The 18,354-nt window shown below is 54.1% G+C and overlaps 1 protein-coding gene across 1 annotated transcript in view; it reads left to right on the top strand.

The window, feature by feature from the left end:
* Window positions 1-18,354, top strand: part of SPTBN4 (spectrin beta, non-erythrocytic 4) — a 77,104-nt gene that overhangs the window by 26,585 nt on the left and 32,165 nt on the right. Inside the window, exons 9-19 of the mRNA XM_025424953.3 lie at window positions 430-542; window positions 639-826; window positions 901-1,018; window positions 1,293-1,451; window positions 2,050-2,352; window positions 2,698-2,848; window positions 6,285-7,233; window positions 8,460-8,597; window positions 11,600-12,350; window positions 13,773-13,975; window positions 17,537-17,627. Of these exons, the coding sequence (XP_025280738.3) occupies window positions 430-542; window positions 639-826; window positions 901-1,018; window positions 1,293-1,451; window positions 2,050-2,352; window positions 2,698-2,848; window positions 6,285-7,233; window positions 8,460-8,597; window positions 11,600-12,350; window positions 13,773-13,975; window positions 17,537-17,627 (3,164 nt within the window). The remainder of the gene's footprint in view (window positions 1-429; window positions 543-638; window positions 827-900; window positions 1,019-1,292; window positions 1,452-2,049; window positions 2,353-2,697; window positions 2,849-6,284; window positions 7,234-8,459; window positions 8,598-11,599; window positions 12,351-13,772; window positions 13,976-17,536; window positions 17,628-18,354) is intronic.

Raw genomic sequence — 18,354 nt, 5'->3', positions numbered from 1 at the left:
TGGCTCAGTGGCTTAGCGCTGCCTTCAGCCCAGGGTGTGATCCTGGAGTCCCGGGATCGAGTCCCACGTCTGGCTCCCTGCATGGAGCCTGCTTCTCCCTCTGCCTGTGTGTGTCTCTGCCTTTCTCTGTATCTCTCATGAATAAATAAATAAAATCTTAAAAAGAAAAGCATGTGCAAAGGGCCTGAGGTGGAAGGTAGAGTGGTATGAAATAACTATGGCTAGTTTCTCTATGGTGGTTTGCATATGTTGGGTACTGTTTAATCTCATGAGGTAGATCCCTATTTGGCAGATACAAAAATTAAGGAACAGAGAGTTTAGTTATCTTGCCCAAGGTCACACAGCTAGTAAGAGTGGGCTCTCCCTCCCTCCTCCCAGTCCCTGTCATAATGCTCACCGTCATGCTTCCCCGCTCTCCTTTCCCCCCAGATGTGAACATGGAAGCTCCAGATGAGAAGTCCATCATCACCTATGTGGTGTCTTTCTACCACTATTTCTCCAAGATGAAGGCTCTGGCTGTCGAGGGGAAGCGGATCGGGAAGGTTTGGGGAGCCAGGGGAAGGGGTGGATGGGAGCTTGGGAACCACCTGGGGGCACATCTGGGATGAAGCTGACCCCATCTTCCTTCGCCGGGCCAGGTCCTGGACCAAGTGTTGGAGGTGGGGAAGATCATTGAGCGCTATGAGGAGCTGGCCGCCGAGCTGCTGGCCTGGATCCACCGCACCGTGGGCCTCATCAGCAACCAGAAGTTTGCCAACTCATTGAGTGGGGTGCAGCAGCAGCTCCAGGCTTTCACGGCCTATTGCACACTGGAGAAGCCAGTCAAGTGAGGCCCAGCTGAGGAGGGAGGGCAGCAAGTGGAGGTGTGGAGGCGGGGTTCCTGAGCTCAAGCCCCTTCAGGTTTCAGGAGAAGGGGAACCTGGAGGTGCTGCTCTTCAGCATCCAGAGCAAACTACGTGCCTGCAATCGTCGCCTCTTTGTGCCTCGGGAGGGCTGTGGCATCTGGGATATCGACAAGGTGAAGTTGAGAGTATGGGGAAGAGGCAGGGTGACTCTGTGCGGTTGTGTAGGTTGTGCATTGCTCAAGGGAGCCATTTATATTGTAGACGCCATGGATTGGGTATTTGTCCTGACAGCCTTCCAGCAGGAAAGTGTCATGAAGGAGCAATACATTTTTCCCCCAGTTTACACGAAGGTGCTGTGAATGCTAGGAGTCACCTCTGACAGAGAAGCCAGGGCCATCAAAGTGGGGGGCGTTGTTGGGGTCTGACTGCCTCCTCCCATCTCCCTAGGCCTGGGGCCAGCTGGAGAAGGCAGAGCACGAACGGGAGGCTGCTCTGCGGGCTGAGCTGATCCGGCAGGAGAAGCTGGAACTGCTGGCTCAGAGGTTTGACCACAAGGTGGCTATGAGGGAGAGCTGGCTGAATGAGAACCAGCGCCTGGTCTCCCAGGTACGGCATTCAGGGCTCGGCTCTGGGGGCAAAGGAGGGAGGGGCAGGGCTGGTGGCCCTGGGACCAGAGAGGGAGTCTCCCTCTCCTAAGCGAGACAGAAGTGTTGGATTAGTCTCCTAGGTGGCGAGTGAGGGTGGGAAGGGAGAGCTGGTCTCCTAAGTGAGCGGTGGGGGAGGGGTGCGGGCCAGATCTCCAAGGTAACAGGAGAGTGAGGTTGGTCTCCAGGGTAACTAGAGAGGACAGAATTAGTCTCTTCAGGGATAGGGAGACTATTTAATTAGACTAAGTGACTGAGGAGGTTGTATCTGGTGTCCAGGGTAACTTGGGAGGATAGACTTGGTCTCCTAAGTAACAGGGAAGGGTAGGCCTGGTCCCCAGGCTCTAGGGCAGTGGTAGGATGGGGACCGTTTCCTGGGTGATGAGTTTAAGGCTAGAGATGTGATGAAGAAGTGCAGGGCTGGTCTCCAGGGTAACCGAGGAAGATGGAGCTGGTCTCCAAGGTAACCTGGGCTGGTGCGGCAGGGGCAGGGTAACAGGTGCATGGCTGGGGCAACATGGGTGAGCACCCGTGGCCTGCCCTGCCCTGCCCTGCCCCAGGACAACTTCGGGTATGAGCTGCCAGCAGTCGAGGCAGCCATGAAGAAGCACGAAGCCATCGAGGCGGACATTGCGGCCTATGAGGAGCGGGTGCAGGGCGTGGCCGAGCTGGCCCAGGCACTGGCAGCTGAAGGCTACTACGATGCCCGGCGTGTGGCGGCCCAGCGTGACAGCGTCCTGCGCCAGTGGGCCCTGCTGACCGGGCTGGTGGGCGCCCGGCGGACACGGCTCGAGCAGAACCTGGCCCTACAGAAGATCTTCCAGGAGATGGTGTACATGGTGGACTGGATGGAGGAGATGCAGGTGGGCAGGACCTGGAGCCCAGGGCTGTAGACACTGAGTGTTGTCGGGGAGCTGAAGAGGGTTGGGGAGAGAGATGGGAAGAGATGGAGACAGAAAGGCATAGGTGAGAAAGAGGTGGAGTCAGAGGGAGGGAGATGCTAGAGCCCAGGAACATGGAGAGAGGGGAGGTGGAACACTCAGAGAGAGAGAGAGAGATGCTGACAGGGACAAGGCGATTGAGACAGAGATCAGAGTTCAAGGGATGGGTTGGAGGAGCTGAAGAGTAGTCCAGACAGGGACAGTGCGGAGTGGGCCTGGCCTGAGGGCCAAGGCCAAACATGTGCTCAGTGCTGCCCCCTCTTGTAGGCTCAGCTGCTCTCCCGCGAGTGTGGGCAGCACCTGGTGGAGGCCGAGGACCTGTTGCAGAAGCACGGACTGTTGGAGGGGGACATCGCGGCCCAGAGTGAGCGGGTGGAGGCACTCAACGCTGCTGCCCTGCGTTTCTCTCAGCTGCAGGGTGAGTTTAGGGTGGAGACTTTCAGGGCTGGAGCTAATAGAAGCAGAACGACTCTGTAAGAGACAGTAAGAAGGAGTGAGCTCCCTGTCTTTGGAGGCATCCAAGCACAAAATAGATTCACATTCCAGCAGGGATATCATGGGGGAAATTATTGCCTTGGGTGGAGGTTAGACCACATGACTCCTTCCTGCTTTGAGATTCTGCAGTAACATTTACATTTTTATCAAGCACTTGTGTAAAACGAAGCCCTTCACAGCCAAATCTCAGTGAATGCTGTAAAACGTCTGTGTAAGGTAATATATAGTCAGGGCCTGTTTGGCAGCAAATAATAGAAACTTGGTTCAGTTAGCTTCTGGGGAAAGGGGGAGTGTCTTGGCCAATGTAACTAAAAGTCCAGCCAGGGCGGGGCAATTCGGCTTCAGGCATGGCTGGATCCAGGGATTGTCCAATAATGCTTTGAAGACTCCATCTCTCTGATTGTCGTATCTATGTTTGTATCACTCATGGGCGGTCCCTCCCCTTATGTAAATCTGGGATTATTCAGCCCCATGTTTACATCCTAGCAACTTAGTGGACCGAACAGGAGACAAGCCCCTTTGCCCCAATATTTCTGACAAATGGTTCAAGGAGAGCTTTCATTTCCCCACTGGGGGTTCCATCCCCTCCACTCAGCCAAGCATTGTAACTCCAAGCCCTACAGTGAGCTAATTGGCCACATCTATGTGACATGCCCACCCCAGCGCCAAGAGTGGGGTCGGCTCTTTCCAAAGACTTGGACTGAGGAAGAGGAGGGTGGAAGCCATTACCAGCAGCAGGGGGTGGATGCTGATAGGCAAAACCAAGACTCGCTCTAAAAAGGTTGTCATTGTACTGATGTCAACTTCCAGTCACAGTCCACCAGGAATCCCCCTGTTGTCAGACTGAGTTGGGGTTGTTGGCTCTTTGCACACACCCTGGGGAACCATGGGGCCTCTCAGCAGGAGGATGTCAGGATGGGCTTGTTACAGGTTGTGGGCTTGTGTTAGGTGATTTGGGGAATATTTATGCGGTGTGTTTTGCTGCGGATTGAATACTTCTAGGAGGTGGGAATAACTAGGTGATGGCTCATCTTAGTCATCGTTGTCCAGGTGGGGGGTGGGGGGAGAGGAATTGGCAGCCATCATTCACCTGAGCTGGGGCAGGGGGATGGGTGGTGGCTTCTGTGGCTTGCACAGTGACCTCTTTTCTGTGTGTGCTCAGACACAGTTATGGGAGGGTCTCGTTTCCATGCCACTCCCTCGTGGTCACAGAGTGGCCTTGCCTGAAGTTGCTGTCCTGCGAAACCGTGTATGCAAGCTGTGAGTGCAGACGAGACTGCTTTTTGCTTTCTTGCAAAAGAAAAGGAAAGGAAAGGCCCAGAGCCATCGAGCTAAGAGGCTTCCAGGCACCTGTTGCACTCCTGTGTCTGGAGCCACAGCCCTTTGGAATCCTGAAGCATCAGTAGAAAAGGCAGGGCCTGTCTGGCTTGCAGACAGGGGGTGGTTCTCACTCTTACAGGCTGGGTCAAGTGTTGGAGTTTCCTTCCACGCCCCATAGGACATGCCCACCCTGGCTCAGCCCATGTCCCAACCTCAGGAGAGGCTGTTGGGACCCTCTCCTTCTCCTTAGGGATGTTGTCTTAGAAGGCTCCCTCTGTCTTCTCCTTGTGAGATCTCGATGCCTGGTGGCAGCCAGTGGCACCATACCAACAGCAAAGAGGCTGGGGAGGGGGGTATGTTATGGTGATGAGAAGCAGCGCTGCCTGACATGTGGTTTAGAGGGTGGCCTCCCTGATCTGTCACTTCTCAGCTGATCCTGTGCAAGTGGCTTCCTTCCCAGAACCTCAGTTTCTTCATCTGTAAGATGGGGCTAATAAGGATACTGCCCCACAGCGTGGTTGTGAGGATGAGATGACGTTATGCCAGAGTCAGGCCTGGATACACGAATGCCTTGTTGCTGTTGATTTTTCAGTTGGATGCTTTGGTATTTGGGTCAGTTTCAGTGAATGTCCAGAAATCTGGAAATGGCACATCCCATCTAGGGCAGTGGCTCTCACAGTGTTTTGACCCACTAAGAAATACGTTTACCTCCTGACCCAGAGTTCACACGCACATGTGCATACACAGGCACAAAGGTTTTATGAAACAATGCTTCCCCTTGCCTTCTGTGTTGCATCCTGATATTTTCTTTTCTTTTTTTTTTAAGACTTTATTTATTTGAAAGAGAGCAATCACAAGCAGGGGGAGCAGCAGAGGGAGAGGGAGAAGTAGGCTCCTCACTGAGCAAGGAGCCTGATGTGGGACTCGATCCCAGGATTCTGGGATCATGACCTGAGCCAAAGGCAGATGCTTAGCTGACTGAGTCACCTAGGTGCCCCACATCCTGATATTTTCTGTTCATTCTATTCTTATTCCATTAAAGAAATGCTGGCTGTGAGCCATTAAGTTATTTTCACAATTCTCTGGTCACAAACCAGAATTCTAGGAGGAAGGTGAACTCTTTGAATAAAAAAGGGAGTTCAGGTCATCACTGGAGTTAAGAGATAAGGCAACAAAGGATAAAAGGGGGAACCCAGAAAATGACTCAAGAATAGAGATATTTCCGGTTGCTTGGCTGGCTCAGAGGGTAGTAAGTTTGAGCCCTAAATTTGGTATAGAGATTACTTAAAATAAAAATAATAGAGATGTTTCATTTGGTCCAGTCCTGGAGGAATACAATTAACCCTAAAATATACAGATTTTAGGATTCTCTGAATCTCAGTTTCCACCCATCATTCAATCAGTACTAAGTCACTGTTTTTTTTTTTTCTTTCTTTCTTTTTTAAGATTTTATTTTATTTAATCATGAGAGATACAGAGCAGGAGAGAGAGAGGCAGAGACACAGGCAGAGAGAGAAGCAGGCTCCATGCAGGGAGCCCGATGTGGGACTCGATCCAGGCAGGGTCTCCAGGATCACGCCCTGGGCTGCAGGCGGCGCTAAACCGCTGCGCCACCCGGGCTGCCCTAAGTCACTGTTTTAATCAGGCCACACTGTGCTGGGCAATGATGGGGACACAGTGTGACGGAGACCCTGCCCTCATGGGCTCCTGCCTTGTGGGGCTCCCAGTCCAGGTCCTGCACTCATGCGACTCCCAGTCCAGTGGGGGTGACAAAACAGGCAGTGATAGCCAGAGGGGTCAGGGCTGGGATGGTGGGGAGGACACAGGCAGAGGGGTCAGGGCTGGGGTGGAGGAAGAGGAGAGGCCTGGGGGAGCCAGAGAAGGCGCCTGCTCCAGACAGCCTGTCTAGGGCTGCGGGGCCGCGCAACCTCGCACCCCATGAGGCCTACCTAGCCAAGGACAGGGCAGGTAGCCTGCGCCTCCGTCTCGGCGCCCCCTGCCGGTGGCCAACCCGGGATCCTCCCCTTCTCCTGGCCCAGGCTACCAGCCCTGCGATCCTCAGGTCATCTGCAACCGCGTGAACCACGTGCACGGCTGCCTGGCGGAGCTGCAGGAGCAGGCGGCGCGACGGCGCGCCGAGCTGGAGGCCTCGCGGAGCCTGTGGGCGCTGCTGCAGGAGCTGGAGGAGGCCGAGAGCTGGGCCCGCGACAAGGAGCGCCTCCTGGAGGCGGCGGGCGGCGGCGGCGGCGGCGGGGCGGCGGGCCCGGGGGGCTCGGCGGGCGGCGCGCACGACCTGTCCAGCACCGCGCGCCTCCTGGCGCAGCACAAGATCCTGCAGGGCGAGCTGGGCGGGCGGCGGGCGCTGCTGCAGCAGGCCCTGCGGCGCGGCGAGGAGCTGGCTGCGGCCGGCGGCGCCGTGGGCCCGGGCGCCGACACGGTGCACCTGGCGGGGCTGGCGGAGCGCGCGGCGAGCGCCCGGCGGCGCTGGCAGCGGCTGGAAGAGGCGGCGGCGCGGCGCGAGCGGCGGCTGCAGGAGGCGCGGGCGCTGCACCAGTTCGGCGCCGACCTCGACGGGCTCCTGGACTGGCTTCGCGACGCCTACCGCCTAGCAGCCGCGGGCGACTTCGGCCACGACGAGGCGTCCAGCCGCCGCCTGGCCCGCCAGCACCGCGCGCTCACGGGGGAGGTGGAGGCGCATCGCGGGCCCGTGGGCGGCCTGCGGCGTCAGCTGGCGACACTGGGGGGCGCCAGCGGGGCCGGGCCGCTGGTGGTGGCACTGCAGGTGCGCGTGGTGGAGGCGGAGCAGCTGTTCACCGAGGTGACCGAGGTGGCTGCGCTGCGGCGCCAGTGGCTGCGAGATGCCCTGGCGGTCTACCGCATGTTTGGCGAAGTGCACGCGTGCGAGCTGTGGATCGGTGAGAAGGAGCAGTGGCTGCTGGCCATGCGCGTGCCCGATTCGCTGGACGACGTCGAGGTGGTGCAGCACCGGTGAGCGCGCCCTTGCGGGACCCCCGGGGCCCCTTCCTCGTGCACGCAAGTCTCGCCTCCCTTAGTTCAACCGGCCTCACCTCTGCTCAGCTGGGGCCAGGGTTCCAGGGAAATGGGACCGGTAGTAAGTAGTTCCCACCTCGTGGGTGCCGAGGGATGAGTGCTTGTAGGACACTTAGCAAAAGCCTGGGCGCAGGGAGCGTTTCAGGAGCGTTTGCTGTTATTATGAAGCTTATGTTCACCTGGTGGGAAATTAACTGAAGCTTCTCCAGAGACACACCAGCCTGGCCCCTCCCCTGGGACTGCCACAGCTCCCGCACAACTGTCACCTCCCTGGCTAGTGTAATAGTTCCGACCGTGTCATTTTCTCTTCCATCACCCTGCTTGACATTTCTTCATAGCACTTACTATCCTGTGACCCATGAGATGCCTGATGCATCTGATGCATGAGATACTGATGCCTCTGTTGGCTAAGTTAGTAACAGTTGTGAGATGAACGGATGTCCCCTTTTATGGATCCACTCATTCATTCGGTTGGTGCTTAATTACCCAAGTCACAGTTTTGGGCATTGCTTTAAAAAGGGGAGGACTGTACCCAGCTTTAAAAAGATCTCCCTAGCTGCCATGTAGAAGGTGTGTTAGAGGGGTTGAGGATGGTGACTGGGAGCCTAGAGAGGCAGCTGGGGTGGGGACCCAGGTAGGAGGGGACAGGAGTTGGCCAGGCTAGGAGGCCAAGTGGCTAGACCATGGGGGCGAATGGTCTGGGGAGAAGCGTTGTCCAAAACGGAGCCCAGAACTGTGACCTTGAGGATAGTGGGGCTGCCCCTGAGATGGGGGCCAGAGGAAAACCAGATTTGGGGTAAGATGCTGATGCTGGTTTGAATCACAGAGGCTGTGAGGAGCCCCAAGGAGGTGTACGGCAGCTTTGAGGTTGCAGACATGTTCAAAAGGAATGAAGTTGAGGCCGCAGAGTGAGATGTGGGGGTTATGAGACCAGGGTCACAAGAATTGAGACTGTGGGGATTGATAGGATGGCTCAGGCAGGGTGGGAGAGAAAGCTAAGGGGGCCCAAGACAGAGCCTTGAGGAATATAACATTTAGGGGGCAGGTGGAAGGAGGAGGAGCTGGCACAGGGTCCTAAGAGTTAGAAGGAAATCCAGGAGAAGGCTGAGAAGTGGGCAGGTCCCCAGGGCTCAGGCTGCCTGAGCACGACCATCCTCCTACAGATTTGAGAGTCTGGACCAGGAGATGAACAGTCTGATGGGCCGTGTCCTGGATGTGAACCACACAGTCCAGGAGCTGGTGGAAGGAGGCCACCCCAGTTCAGATGAGGTGCGCTCCTGCCAGGACCACCTCAACAGCAGGTAAGCGAGCCTGAGGCCTCATATCAGTCCTCACGGGTTTTTTCCATCATTCTTTTCCTCATTTACTCAACTGTTGAAATCAAGAATGTGCAATTTTGACCCCGTGAGGTGATAATGGCCACCCAGGAAATTGGCAAAATCTTGAGGGGGAAATGGTAATACCCGCTGCTAGTGATGATGTGGTAAAATGAGGATACAGTATATTTTAGTGGATTATTGATTTATTTGTATAAAAACTAAGTATCTACTATCTGCCAGGAATTTTTCTAAGCAGTTTATATGCCTGGTTTTATCTTCCGATATCCCAATTCCATACTAAAATCTCCAGAATTCAGAAATAAATTTTAAAAAATAGTAACAAATTAATATCTTTCCCCCTACCAGCCATTCTTCCAATGTGGGTAGGGTTAATGGAAGAAGACACAGATACAGGGAGGTGAAATCCTTAACATGATTACTCAATTCAGTAAATAGGAGCCAAACCCAGTTCTGTCTGAATCCAGAGCTGGGGCTCGTAAGCACTTAGAGCGTCTTCTCAGCCACCCTATGGGGCAGAGAAATTGCCGCATGTTAGAGAAGGGCAAGCTGGGACTCAGAGATGTGAAGACACTGGCCCAAAGTCACACAGCAAGTTAGGGGGTCAAGCCTGGGTCTGAAGTTGAATTTGACTCCTAAGACTGTAGTCTAAGATTTTAAAGCCTTTGTAGCCTTGACAAGCATCAGGGCCTCAAATGATAAGAACAATAGTGATTTACAGTGCTTAGTAAGAATATACACCGAGTGCTATAGCCACATGATATCATTAAATACTCAGTGAAATGGACACTATTTTCCCCACCTTCCAGATGAGAAAACTGAGAATCAGAGGGAAAGTTTGCCCAAGGTCACATGGTGAATCCAGCCAAAGCAGAACTTGAACTTGGGTCCTTTTAAAAGAGAGAGAGAGAGCATGCACAAGCATGGGGCAGGAGCAAAGGGAGAGAGAGAATCTTAAGCAGGCTCTATACCCAGCATGGAGCCAATGTGGGGTTTAATCCATGACCCTGAGATCATGACCTGAGCCAAAGTCAAGAGTCAGAGACTTAACCACCTGAGCCACCCAGGTGCCCCTGAACTTGGGTCCTTCCGATTTCAGAGTTCTAATCTCTGCTCTGTGGTATGTCCATTCTAGGGGGACAGAGAGACAGTGAACAAATAAACTAATAAATGAACAAGATCTTTAGAGAATTATCCTGACCCAGTAGAACATAACCGAGGGCTGAAGGTGATTTTAGATCTTGTGGTCAGCCATGACATTTGAGCAGGGCCCTCAAAGGGGATGAGAAGGAGCCAGCCATGGGAAGGGATGGGAAGGTACAGAGCACTCCAGGCAGGGAGCACAGTGGAGGCAGAAAGGAGCTTGGTATGTTCCCTCAAATTGTCCCCACTCAATAATAGCAAACAAGTACTGTTGGACCCACTTCATAAATCATAACTCATTGGACTCTCACAACACTCCTGTGAGGTAGGTGCTGTGCTAGGATCATGTCCATTTTACTGATAGGGAAACTGAGGCACAGAGAGGGTTACTTGCCAAAGGACAGACAGGTTAGACTTGACTCCAGGACATCCAGCTTGGGCCACACACAGCCTATGAAGGGGAACTGAGGCACAGAGAAGTATTATCAATTGTCTGAGGGCACAGAACAATATATAATTTTTCCCCATTAATTTATTTTGCTATTGAACACATTTGCCTTTACACCATTTGATCCTCAGCACCTGGCCAGTGGAACATGCTCAGTTTCTATTTGCTGGACCCAACACAGCATCTAATGTTGTAAGCCAGCACTTCTTTCACTCTGGCTTCAGTATTCCTTTGCACTCTTAAAAACTGCTGCGGGGGGATCCCTGGATGGCTCAGCGGTTTAGTGCCTGCCTTCCGCCTGAGGCAATGGTCCTGGGGTCCTGGGATGGAGTCCCACACGGGGCTCCCTGCAGGGAGCCTGCTTCTCTCTCTGCCTGTGTCTCTGCCTCTCTCTCTCTCTCTCTCTCTCTGTCTCTCATGAATAAATAAAATCTTTAAAAAAAACTGTTAGGGACCCCCAAAGAGCTTGTTTTTGTGCATTGTTGCTATCAATATTTACTACGTTGGAAGTTGATATGAGAAATTTATTTTTTTTAGATTTTATTTATTTATTCACGAAAGACACAGAGAGGCAGACATGTAGGTAGAGGGAGGAGCAGGGCTTGATCCCAAGACCCTGGATCATGACCTGAGCCAAAAGTAGATGCTCAACCACTGAGCCACCCAGGTGCCCCGATCCGAGACATTTAAAATCATTAAGTGGTTTTAAAATTACAATAATAAACCCATGATGTTAACATAACATCTTTTCTTATTTATGATAGTCACACAGAGAGAGAGAGAGAGAGAGAAGCAGAGACACAGGCAGGCTCCATGCACCAGGAGCCTGAAGTGGGATTTGATCCCGGGTCTCCAGGATCGCGCCCTGGGCCAAAGGCAGGCGCTAAACCGCTGCGCCACCCAGGGATCCCAACATAACATCTTTTTTTTTTAATGGAATATAACTACTTTTCAAAACAAAACAAAACAAAATGTGAGAAGAGTGGTTTTGGTTTTGCATTTTTGTAGATCTCTTTGCTGTCTGGTTGAGGAGAAGGCAGCTGAGTTCTCGAGTCTGCTCCTGCCTCCGGTCTTGGTCACAAAGACTCAGAACTATGGACTCTGGGGACAGACTAGGAGTGAGAAGGCAAATGGCATCTTAGCGTTATTATAAAGATAGTTTTGACCTCGCTCAGATTACATTTTGAGAACCGCTGCTCTAAGCAAGTGTGCCTTGTAGGGTTTTATTTTACACAGGCAGAAGCCGGGGCTCGATGAGGCAGAGTGACTTTCCAAAGTCACACAGTGGCCCGGTCCTATCCCAGGACCCTGGGCCTTCTAGGCCCAGGAGGAGTCCCTGTCGTCGTCCTCAAGTCGCCCTCCTTCCCCTGGGCAGGTGGAACCGCATCGTGGAGCTGGTGGAACAGCGCAAAGAGGAGGTGAGCGCAGTGCTGCTGGTGGAGAACCACGTGCTGGAGGTGGCCGAGGTGCGCGCCCAGGTGCGCGAGAAGCGGAGGGCGGTGGAGAGCGCGCCCCGAGCCGGCGGCGCCCTGCAGTGGCGCCTCAGCGGCCTGGAGGCGGCTCTGCAAGCGCTCGAGCCCCGCCAGGCGGCCCTCCAGGAGGAGGCCGCCCTGCTGGCTGTGCGCTTCCCGACGCAGGCGGCGCGGCTGCACCAGGGTGCGGAAGAACTGGGCGCCGAGTGGGGCGCGCTGGCGAGCGCGGCTCAGGCCTGCGGCGAGGCGGTGGCCGCGGCCGGGCGCCTGCAGCGCTTCCTGCACGACCTGGACGCTTTCTTGGACTGGCTGGTGCGCGCTCAGGAGGCGGCGGGCGGCGTCGAGGGGCCCCTGCCCGGCAGCCTGGAGGAGGCGGACGCGCTGCTGGCTCGCCACGCCGCGCTCAAGGAGGAAGTGGACCAGCGCGAGGAGGACTACGCGCGCATCGTGGCAGCCAGCGAGGCGCTGCTGGCATCCGACGGCGCCGAGCTGGGCCCCGGCCTGGCGCTCGACGAGTGGCTGCCGCACCTCGAACTGGGCTGGCACAAGCTGCTCGGCTTGTGGGAGGCGCGCAGGGACGCCCTGGTGCAGGCGCACGTCTACCAACTCTTTCTGCGCGACCTCCGCCAGGCTCGCGCGGTTCTCCGCAACCAGGTGGCCGCTTCGGGGCTCACGGTGGGGGCTTGAGGCCACGGGGGATCGTGGGGACAGGGAAACGTACGCACGAGTGTGTTTGCAGGGACCACTGGGTTCGTGGCTTATCCGAGGGCAGCGGGAGTGGCGAGGGTATCTGGTATGGAGCGCTGGTTTGTGGATCATCTGGAGTGAACACGTGTGGGTGTGCTGCCAGGATCTGAGGAGGATGACGGGTGGATCGGTGATTTATCTAAGGTGGCTGACACTTTGTGGACTATCCCAAGCGAGTAACGCACTTGGATATACATTGCAGTGACTTCCCGGGTGCGTGTCTGGAAGGAAGTTGAGACCTCGAGGGTTGATTGGTGATGGTTAATGGAGTTCAAAGATCTTGGGGTGGATGACGGGAGGATAAAGATTATGGAAATAGGTAATTCAGGCTGAGAGGTTATCTGGATCAGCAATTGATTGTGGATTACATGGTTGTGGGTGCCCAAATTAGCAGATAATCTTCTTATTGGGAGTGGTAATTTGCATGCCCTCTGCAGAGGGGAAATGTTTATGGTTTGAGAAATCAACTGGCTTGCCATGGTTATCTGGGAAGAGCTGATCCATTTGGAGATCATTCTAGGAGGGCAAGCAAGATTGAGGATTTGGACAAGATAGAAGATTCCGTTTCCCCCCAGTTGTCCAAGAGTAGCTACCAAGCTTTGGAGATCATTTTAGAAAGGGCCCCTGCCTATGCTAGTTATCTTAGAGAAAGCTGACCCAGTTTGAGGATTATCTGGGGGGACAGACAGGGAGCCCCAGGAATTCTGAATATGGATGCTGAGGGAGCCTTTAGAGAACCTTTCTGACCTCGCTGTTTTACAGTTAGAAAACTAACCCCAGAGAGGGAAAGAACTTCCTGGAGGCCACCCAGCTCCCAGTTCAGGCTTAATGGATTAACCAAATATTTACCGAATGCCTCCTCTGTGCCACGCACTATTCTGGGACTGACCAGACTTTAGAAAACAGAACACAAAAATCCCACTCTCCTGCAGCTGGCCTTCGTGTGTGTGTGTGTGTGTGTGTGTGAAGATGATAAACAAGTAAATGCATACAAAAATAATATGTCAGGTATACGCTATGAAAAATAATAAAGCAAGGCAAAGGGACGTAGCTGGGGCAGCAGGTGGTATTTCTGGCAGATGGTCAGAGGACCTGAAGAAAGTGAAGGAGCCGACCATGGAGGTATCTGGAGGGAGGGACTGCCAGGCAGAGGGCCTAGCATAGGCAAAGGCCCGGAGGTTGGGTCATACCTGGCATGTTCCATGTTAGAATGAGGTGAACAAAGAGAGAGGACATAGAGGGGAGGTGGCAAGCCAGGCCAGCAGCCTCTCCCAGGTCCTGGCACCAAGCTGACCTGAACACCCCCATCCAAACTCCTCCCCTCCCCAGGAGATGGCACTGTCGGGTCCCGAGCTCCCAGGCACAGTGGAGTCCGTAGAGGAGGCACTGAAAAGGCACCGGGATTTTCTCACCACGATGGAGCTGAACCAGCAGAAGATGCAGGTGGCTGTGCAGGCTGCTGAGGGCCTACTGAGGCAGGGCAACGCCTATGGCGAGCAGGCCCAGGAGGCTGTGACCCGGCTGTTGGAGAAGTAGGTCCCTCACACCCCAGGGGCACAGAGGGAGGGACGAAGAGGCCAGGGCTCCCCTCTCCTTTCCATCCCGATTTCTGCTGCTCTGCCCCTCTCTGATTTCTATTTAATTCCATACTGTTTCAGATTTGACTGAACTTGATATTTTGTGAAAAGGTAACCAACTGGTGGTTGGAAACCCAAAAGATACGGAAAGGATATACAGTGAAGTTTCTCTGCCAAGCCTGCTCTCAGCAGCCTGGGGTAGCTGGACTGGTTGTTAAAATGTTAACTTCTTTTTCTAGATGCCCGGCGTCTGCCCTGTTTTCTGGGCCCCAGAATCCAGCAGCTGAAGGCCAGACACAGGTTCCGGTCTGGCTTTCCAGATGGGATACTGTCCCCTGCCATACTGGGTTTTGGATATTGTGAATGAGCACCTCCAGCAGGCCCTGAAGGCCCAGTTCCCTAGGAGGCACGCAGAGTGTGTGCATGTGTCGGTGTCTCTATCATGCTTCTCTTGCACACCATCAGTCACCATCTGTCTCTCGCCACTACCCTGTCTCTTGTCTGCCCTTGCACTAATTGAGCAAAGACATTTACTGAATATCCAGTGTGTGCCAGGCACTCTTCTAGGCCCTGAATGAAACACTATCCCCTACTCCCCCCTGCTGCCCACCCAAAATCCCATCCCTCAAGTTGAGTCTTTTATAGGGGCTCCTCCAGCCTGATTTCTATCATCATTGCTGTTTCTGCCCCTTATGGTGAGCCATGAGGACCCAGTGCCCCTCCCTCTGTCTTTCCACTGTCTGATGGAAAGCATGCCTGGTCACTCCACCACCATCGACAACCCAGAGACCCCAGCCCTTCCTCTGTCTGGGGCTCCCCTAAATTCATCTGGGACAAGGCTGAAATTTTCTAAGGGAAGCTTTCATGGGGATTCTGGTCCTAAGGGTATAAACTCATGATCTAGCACTCCCAGTGGCATGCTGGGACCCACCCTCCCTTTTCCACCCATTTCTTAAACACCTGCTATATGCCGGGCTCTGCAGAATGACAAGGATGGAACCTAGGGGACTCCTCATTCTGTGATTCCTTCTTCCTTCCTCCCTTCCTTTTTGGTCATTAATTGCTCCTTTCATTCTATCATTTACTCAGCTAATTAAAACAGCTACTGAGTCCATCCCCTGTTCCAAGGCCCTGTGTGGGGCGATGCTGGGCACACAGTAGTGACCAGGACAGCACACGATTCCTGCCCTCACAGAGCTCACATGCTGTCTGACAAGGATGGCCCGGAATGGTCAGGACCGGGATGGAAGAAATACAGGGGTTTGTGGGAGCCCCCAGGCTTGTGCTGGGTGAGGCTGGGAACACAGCAGGAACCCAGACAGTCCGGGTGCCTGTCTTCCTACCAACCCCTGCACCTTCACAGTTCGTTTGTCTAGGGACAGGTTTCCTACCTGCTGGAAGTCATAAAATATCCACTCTTTGGGGACCTTGGAGAGGGTTTTCCACACCCACAACAGGGGATAGAATGGTGCAGAGCTGGGGGCTGCGGTCCTGGAGTCAGGCAGTCAGATGCTAGTCCCAGCTCTACCCCTTAATCTGAGAGATTCAAGGTGAGACACTTTGCTCCTCTGTGTCTGGCCTCACCTGGAACCTGCCCCGTCCTGTGTCCTGTGTCCTGTGTCCTGTGTCCTGTGTCCTGTGTGTGAAGTGTTCTTCTTATCTGCATTTTGCAATCTAGAGACTCAGTTAGGGGAAGTGACTTACCCAAGATCACAGCCAGGAAGTGACCCAGCTGGGATAGGAAGGATGTGAACATTGTTGTTGTCTCCATCTCTGGGAAAAGAGGGATTTTCCTCATTCCTAGCACTGATGCTGGCAAATTGGCTGGTGAAGACCTGGAGGAATTATTTAAGTTCAATTTCAGAGGCATTTCCTATTTCCTGGCTCCTGAGCTGGGTCTAGGCAGAAGGGAATTGGTACTTTGGTTGTTGGTCTCTGGCTTGTCCTGTTCCTTCTTCCAGTCATGCCCCTGGTTCTCTGTGACTTTTCTTTGCCCCTTTGCCTCCACTTGGGTGTAGATCTCTGAGTCTCTGCTTCCTTTTGTGTTTCTCCCTGTTTTTCTCTCCCTCCATCTGCATCTCTCTGATTTTGTGTTCTCTTCTGCTCCTCTGTCTTTCTCACTTTACCTTTGTTTCTGTCATCTCTCTCTCTCTGCTTTATGTCTCATTCATTCATTCATTCATTCAGGAAATGTATATTGAGCACCTGATGTGTGCGAGGCTCTTTTTCTAGGCATTTGGGATATATCTGTGATGAAAACAAAGATTCCTACCCTTGTGGAATGAAATCCTAGTGGGGGAGATGGCCAAGATAAATAAATAACATATAGTGTGTTAGTGCTAAGTGCAAGTGAAAATTAAAAAAGAAAAGAAAGCCAGAAAGTCTTGGAGAGCCATCAGAAGGGGCTTCACTAAGAAGGTGGTATTTAGATAGTAGATATTGGGGGTGGGGGGAGCATTCCGGGCAGAGGGAACAGCCGGTGCCAAGGCCCTGAGGTGGGAATGGCTTGTGCAAGACAAAGGAAAATGGGATGTCCCAGCCCCCCTCCAGACTCTTGGGCACTCTGTACTGTGGGCAGGAGGCCAGGCTGCCTGGGGCTGTGGTCTGGGCTGGCTCCGGGGTGCTGGGGCTTGGATCCAGCCCGGCCAGTTCACCTAGGCCAAAGGTCTGGCCTTGCTTGCCAGTGCACCTGCCCACACTCTGTGTGGCTGCAGCCCCATCTTTGCCCACACCCCACTCTCTTCCCTTTCTCTAGCTCTGCTGCACCCTCCTCCCATCTGGCTAGCTGAATCTTTTACTGGTGTCATCTTGCCACTTCTCTGCCTTTTCCTCTCCCTGTGTCCCTGCCCTGACCCCATCACTTTCCCTCTCTCTGCCTCTTTCTCTCTCTCCTTGTCTACTGCTCTTGGTCTCTCTCTCTCTGCCTCACTACCCTGCTGCATTTCTTTCCTTGTCTTTCCTCATTTTTTTTTTTCTCCCCGGGGTTTCCTTCTCTTTGTCAATCACTTCCTCTTGAAGTCTGCTTCTCCCTGTCTCTGGTCTTGTGTCAGTGTGTTTATTTCTCTCTAGGCCTCTGCATCTCTCTCTCTCTCTCTCTCTCTCTCTCTCTCTCTCTGAGTCTATCTCCCCCTCCTGGTGTCTTTTTCTCTCCAGGTGTCTCTTCATCTCTTAATTACTATCTCTCTATATTTTTTATTCTGCATGTCTCTTATCTCTCTGGGCTTGTGTCTCTCTTTCTTTTTCTAAGTGTCTGTATTTCTTTCCAGGTCTCTGTCTATCTCTGTCCCTCTCTCCCCCATTCTCTCCTTCCCTCTCCCTCTGCCCCTCCCCAGCTCACTGGCTCTGCCCTCACTGATGTTTCTTTGCTCCCCGCCCCACACTCCCACTTTGTTCCCGTCTCTTCCTCGCTCTTACATATGCCCCGGGTTCCTAGCCCTGCCAAGCCTGATGCCCTCACAGCCCTACTGCTGGTGTCGCCCCACAGACTTGCCCCAGCCCCTATCTCCCCATCCCCAGGAGCCAAGAAAACCAACTACGGGCCCGGCAATGGATGCAGAAGCTACACGACCAACTCGGGCTGCAGCACTTCCTCCGAGATTGCCACGAGGTAGGAACTCCAGCTGTGCTGGGCACAGTGACTTCTTTCCTAGGGAGGGAAATGCTCCAGGGCTGAGTCGCCATGGGGGCGGGGACGCCCCGTCTAAGTGGGTCGCGGAGCTATGTTCACTCGGAGCCGCCAGGGGGCGCGCGGGTTCCAGCCTCAGTGCGCAAGCTCCGCAGCTTCCACCTCCCGTCCCGCCGGGGGGAAAGGGAGGGGCCCTGGGCGCCCCTGGCAACGGCGCGCGTTCGCGCCTACGGGTCCCGCGGGGACGCGCGGTGATCTCACCTTTCTCTCGGGAGATTTGTGAGAAGCGCTTTGCTGGGGAGAGTGGTGGGAGACCGGCAGGGACAGGAGGGGGTAGACCAGCTGTCCAGAGCGCAACTTCGCTCAGAGAGACGGCCTGGAAACAAGCTTTCACCCCTTTAAAAGTGTCCAGGAATCAAGCTCTATCCCCTTTAGGGATGATCTACACATCTGTAAGGATCGCCCCAATCAGAGATGGTTCAGGTCCCCTGCCCCCTTAGAAACAGTTCAGGAGGCAAGCTATCTCCCCTCCCTTCCCCTGCATTCCATAGAAGCAGTTCTGGACCACATAAAAGGTCGCTCCCATTAGAGATGGCCCCATAAACATCTCCTAACCCCCAGAGATGATCCCGGCCTCATCCAACTATCCAGGATCATCACCACCCCTCTCCTAATAATCCAGTGCCTAAGTTTAACCCAGACAAGGATG

The sequence above is a fragment of the Canis lupus genome, chromosome 1 (assembly GCF_003254725.2).
Source record: "Canis lupus dingo isolate Sandy chromosome 1, ASM325472v2, whole genome shotgun sequence".
Classification (NCBI taxonomy): domain Eukaryota; kingdom Metazoa; phylum Chordata; class Mammalia; order Carnivora; family Canidae; genus Canis; species Canis lupus.
Note: the sequence above shows the minus strand (reverse complement) of the source record. Positions and strands in the feature narration are given on the sequence as shown.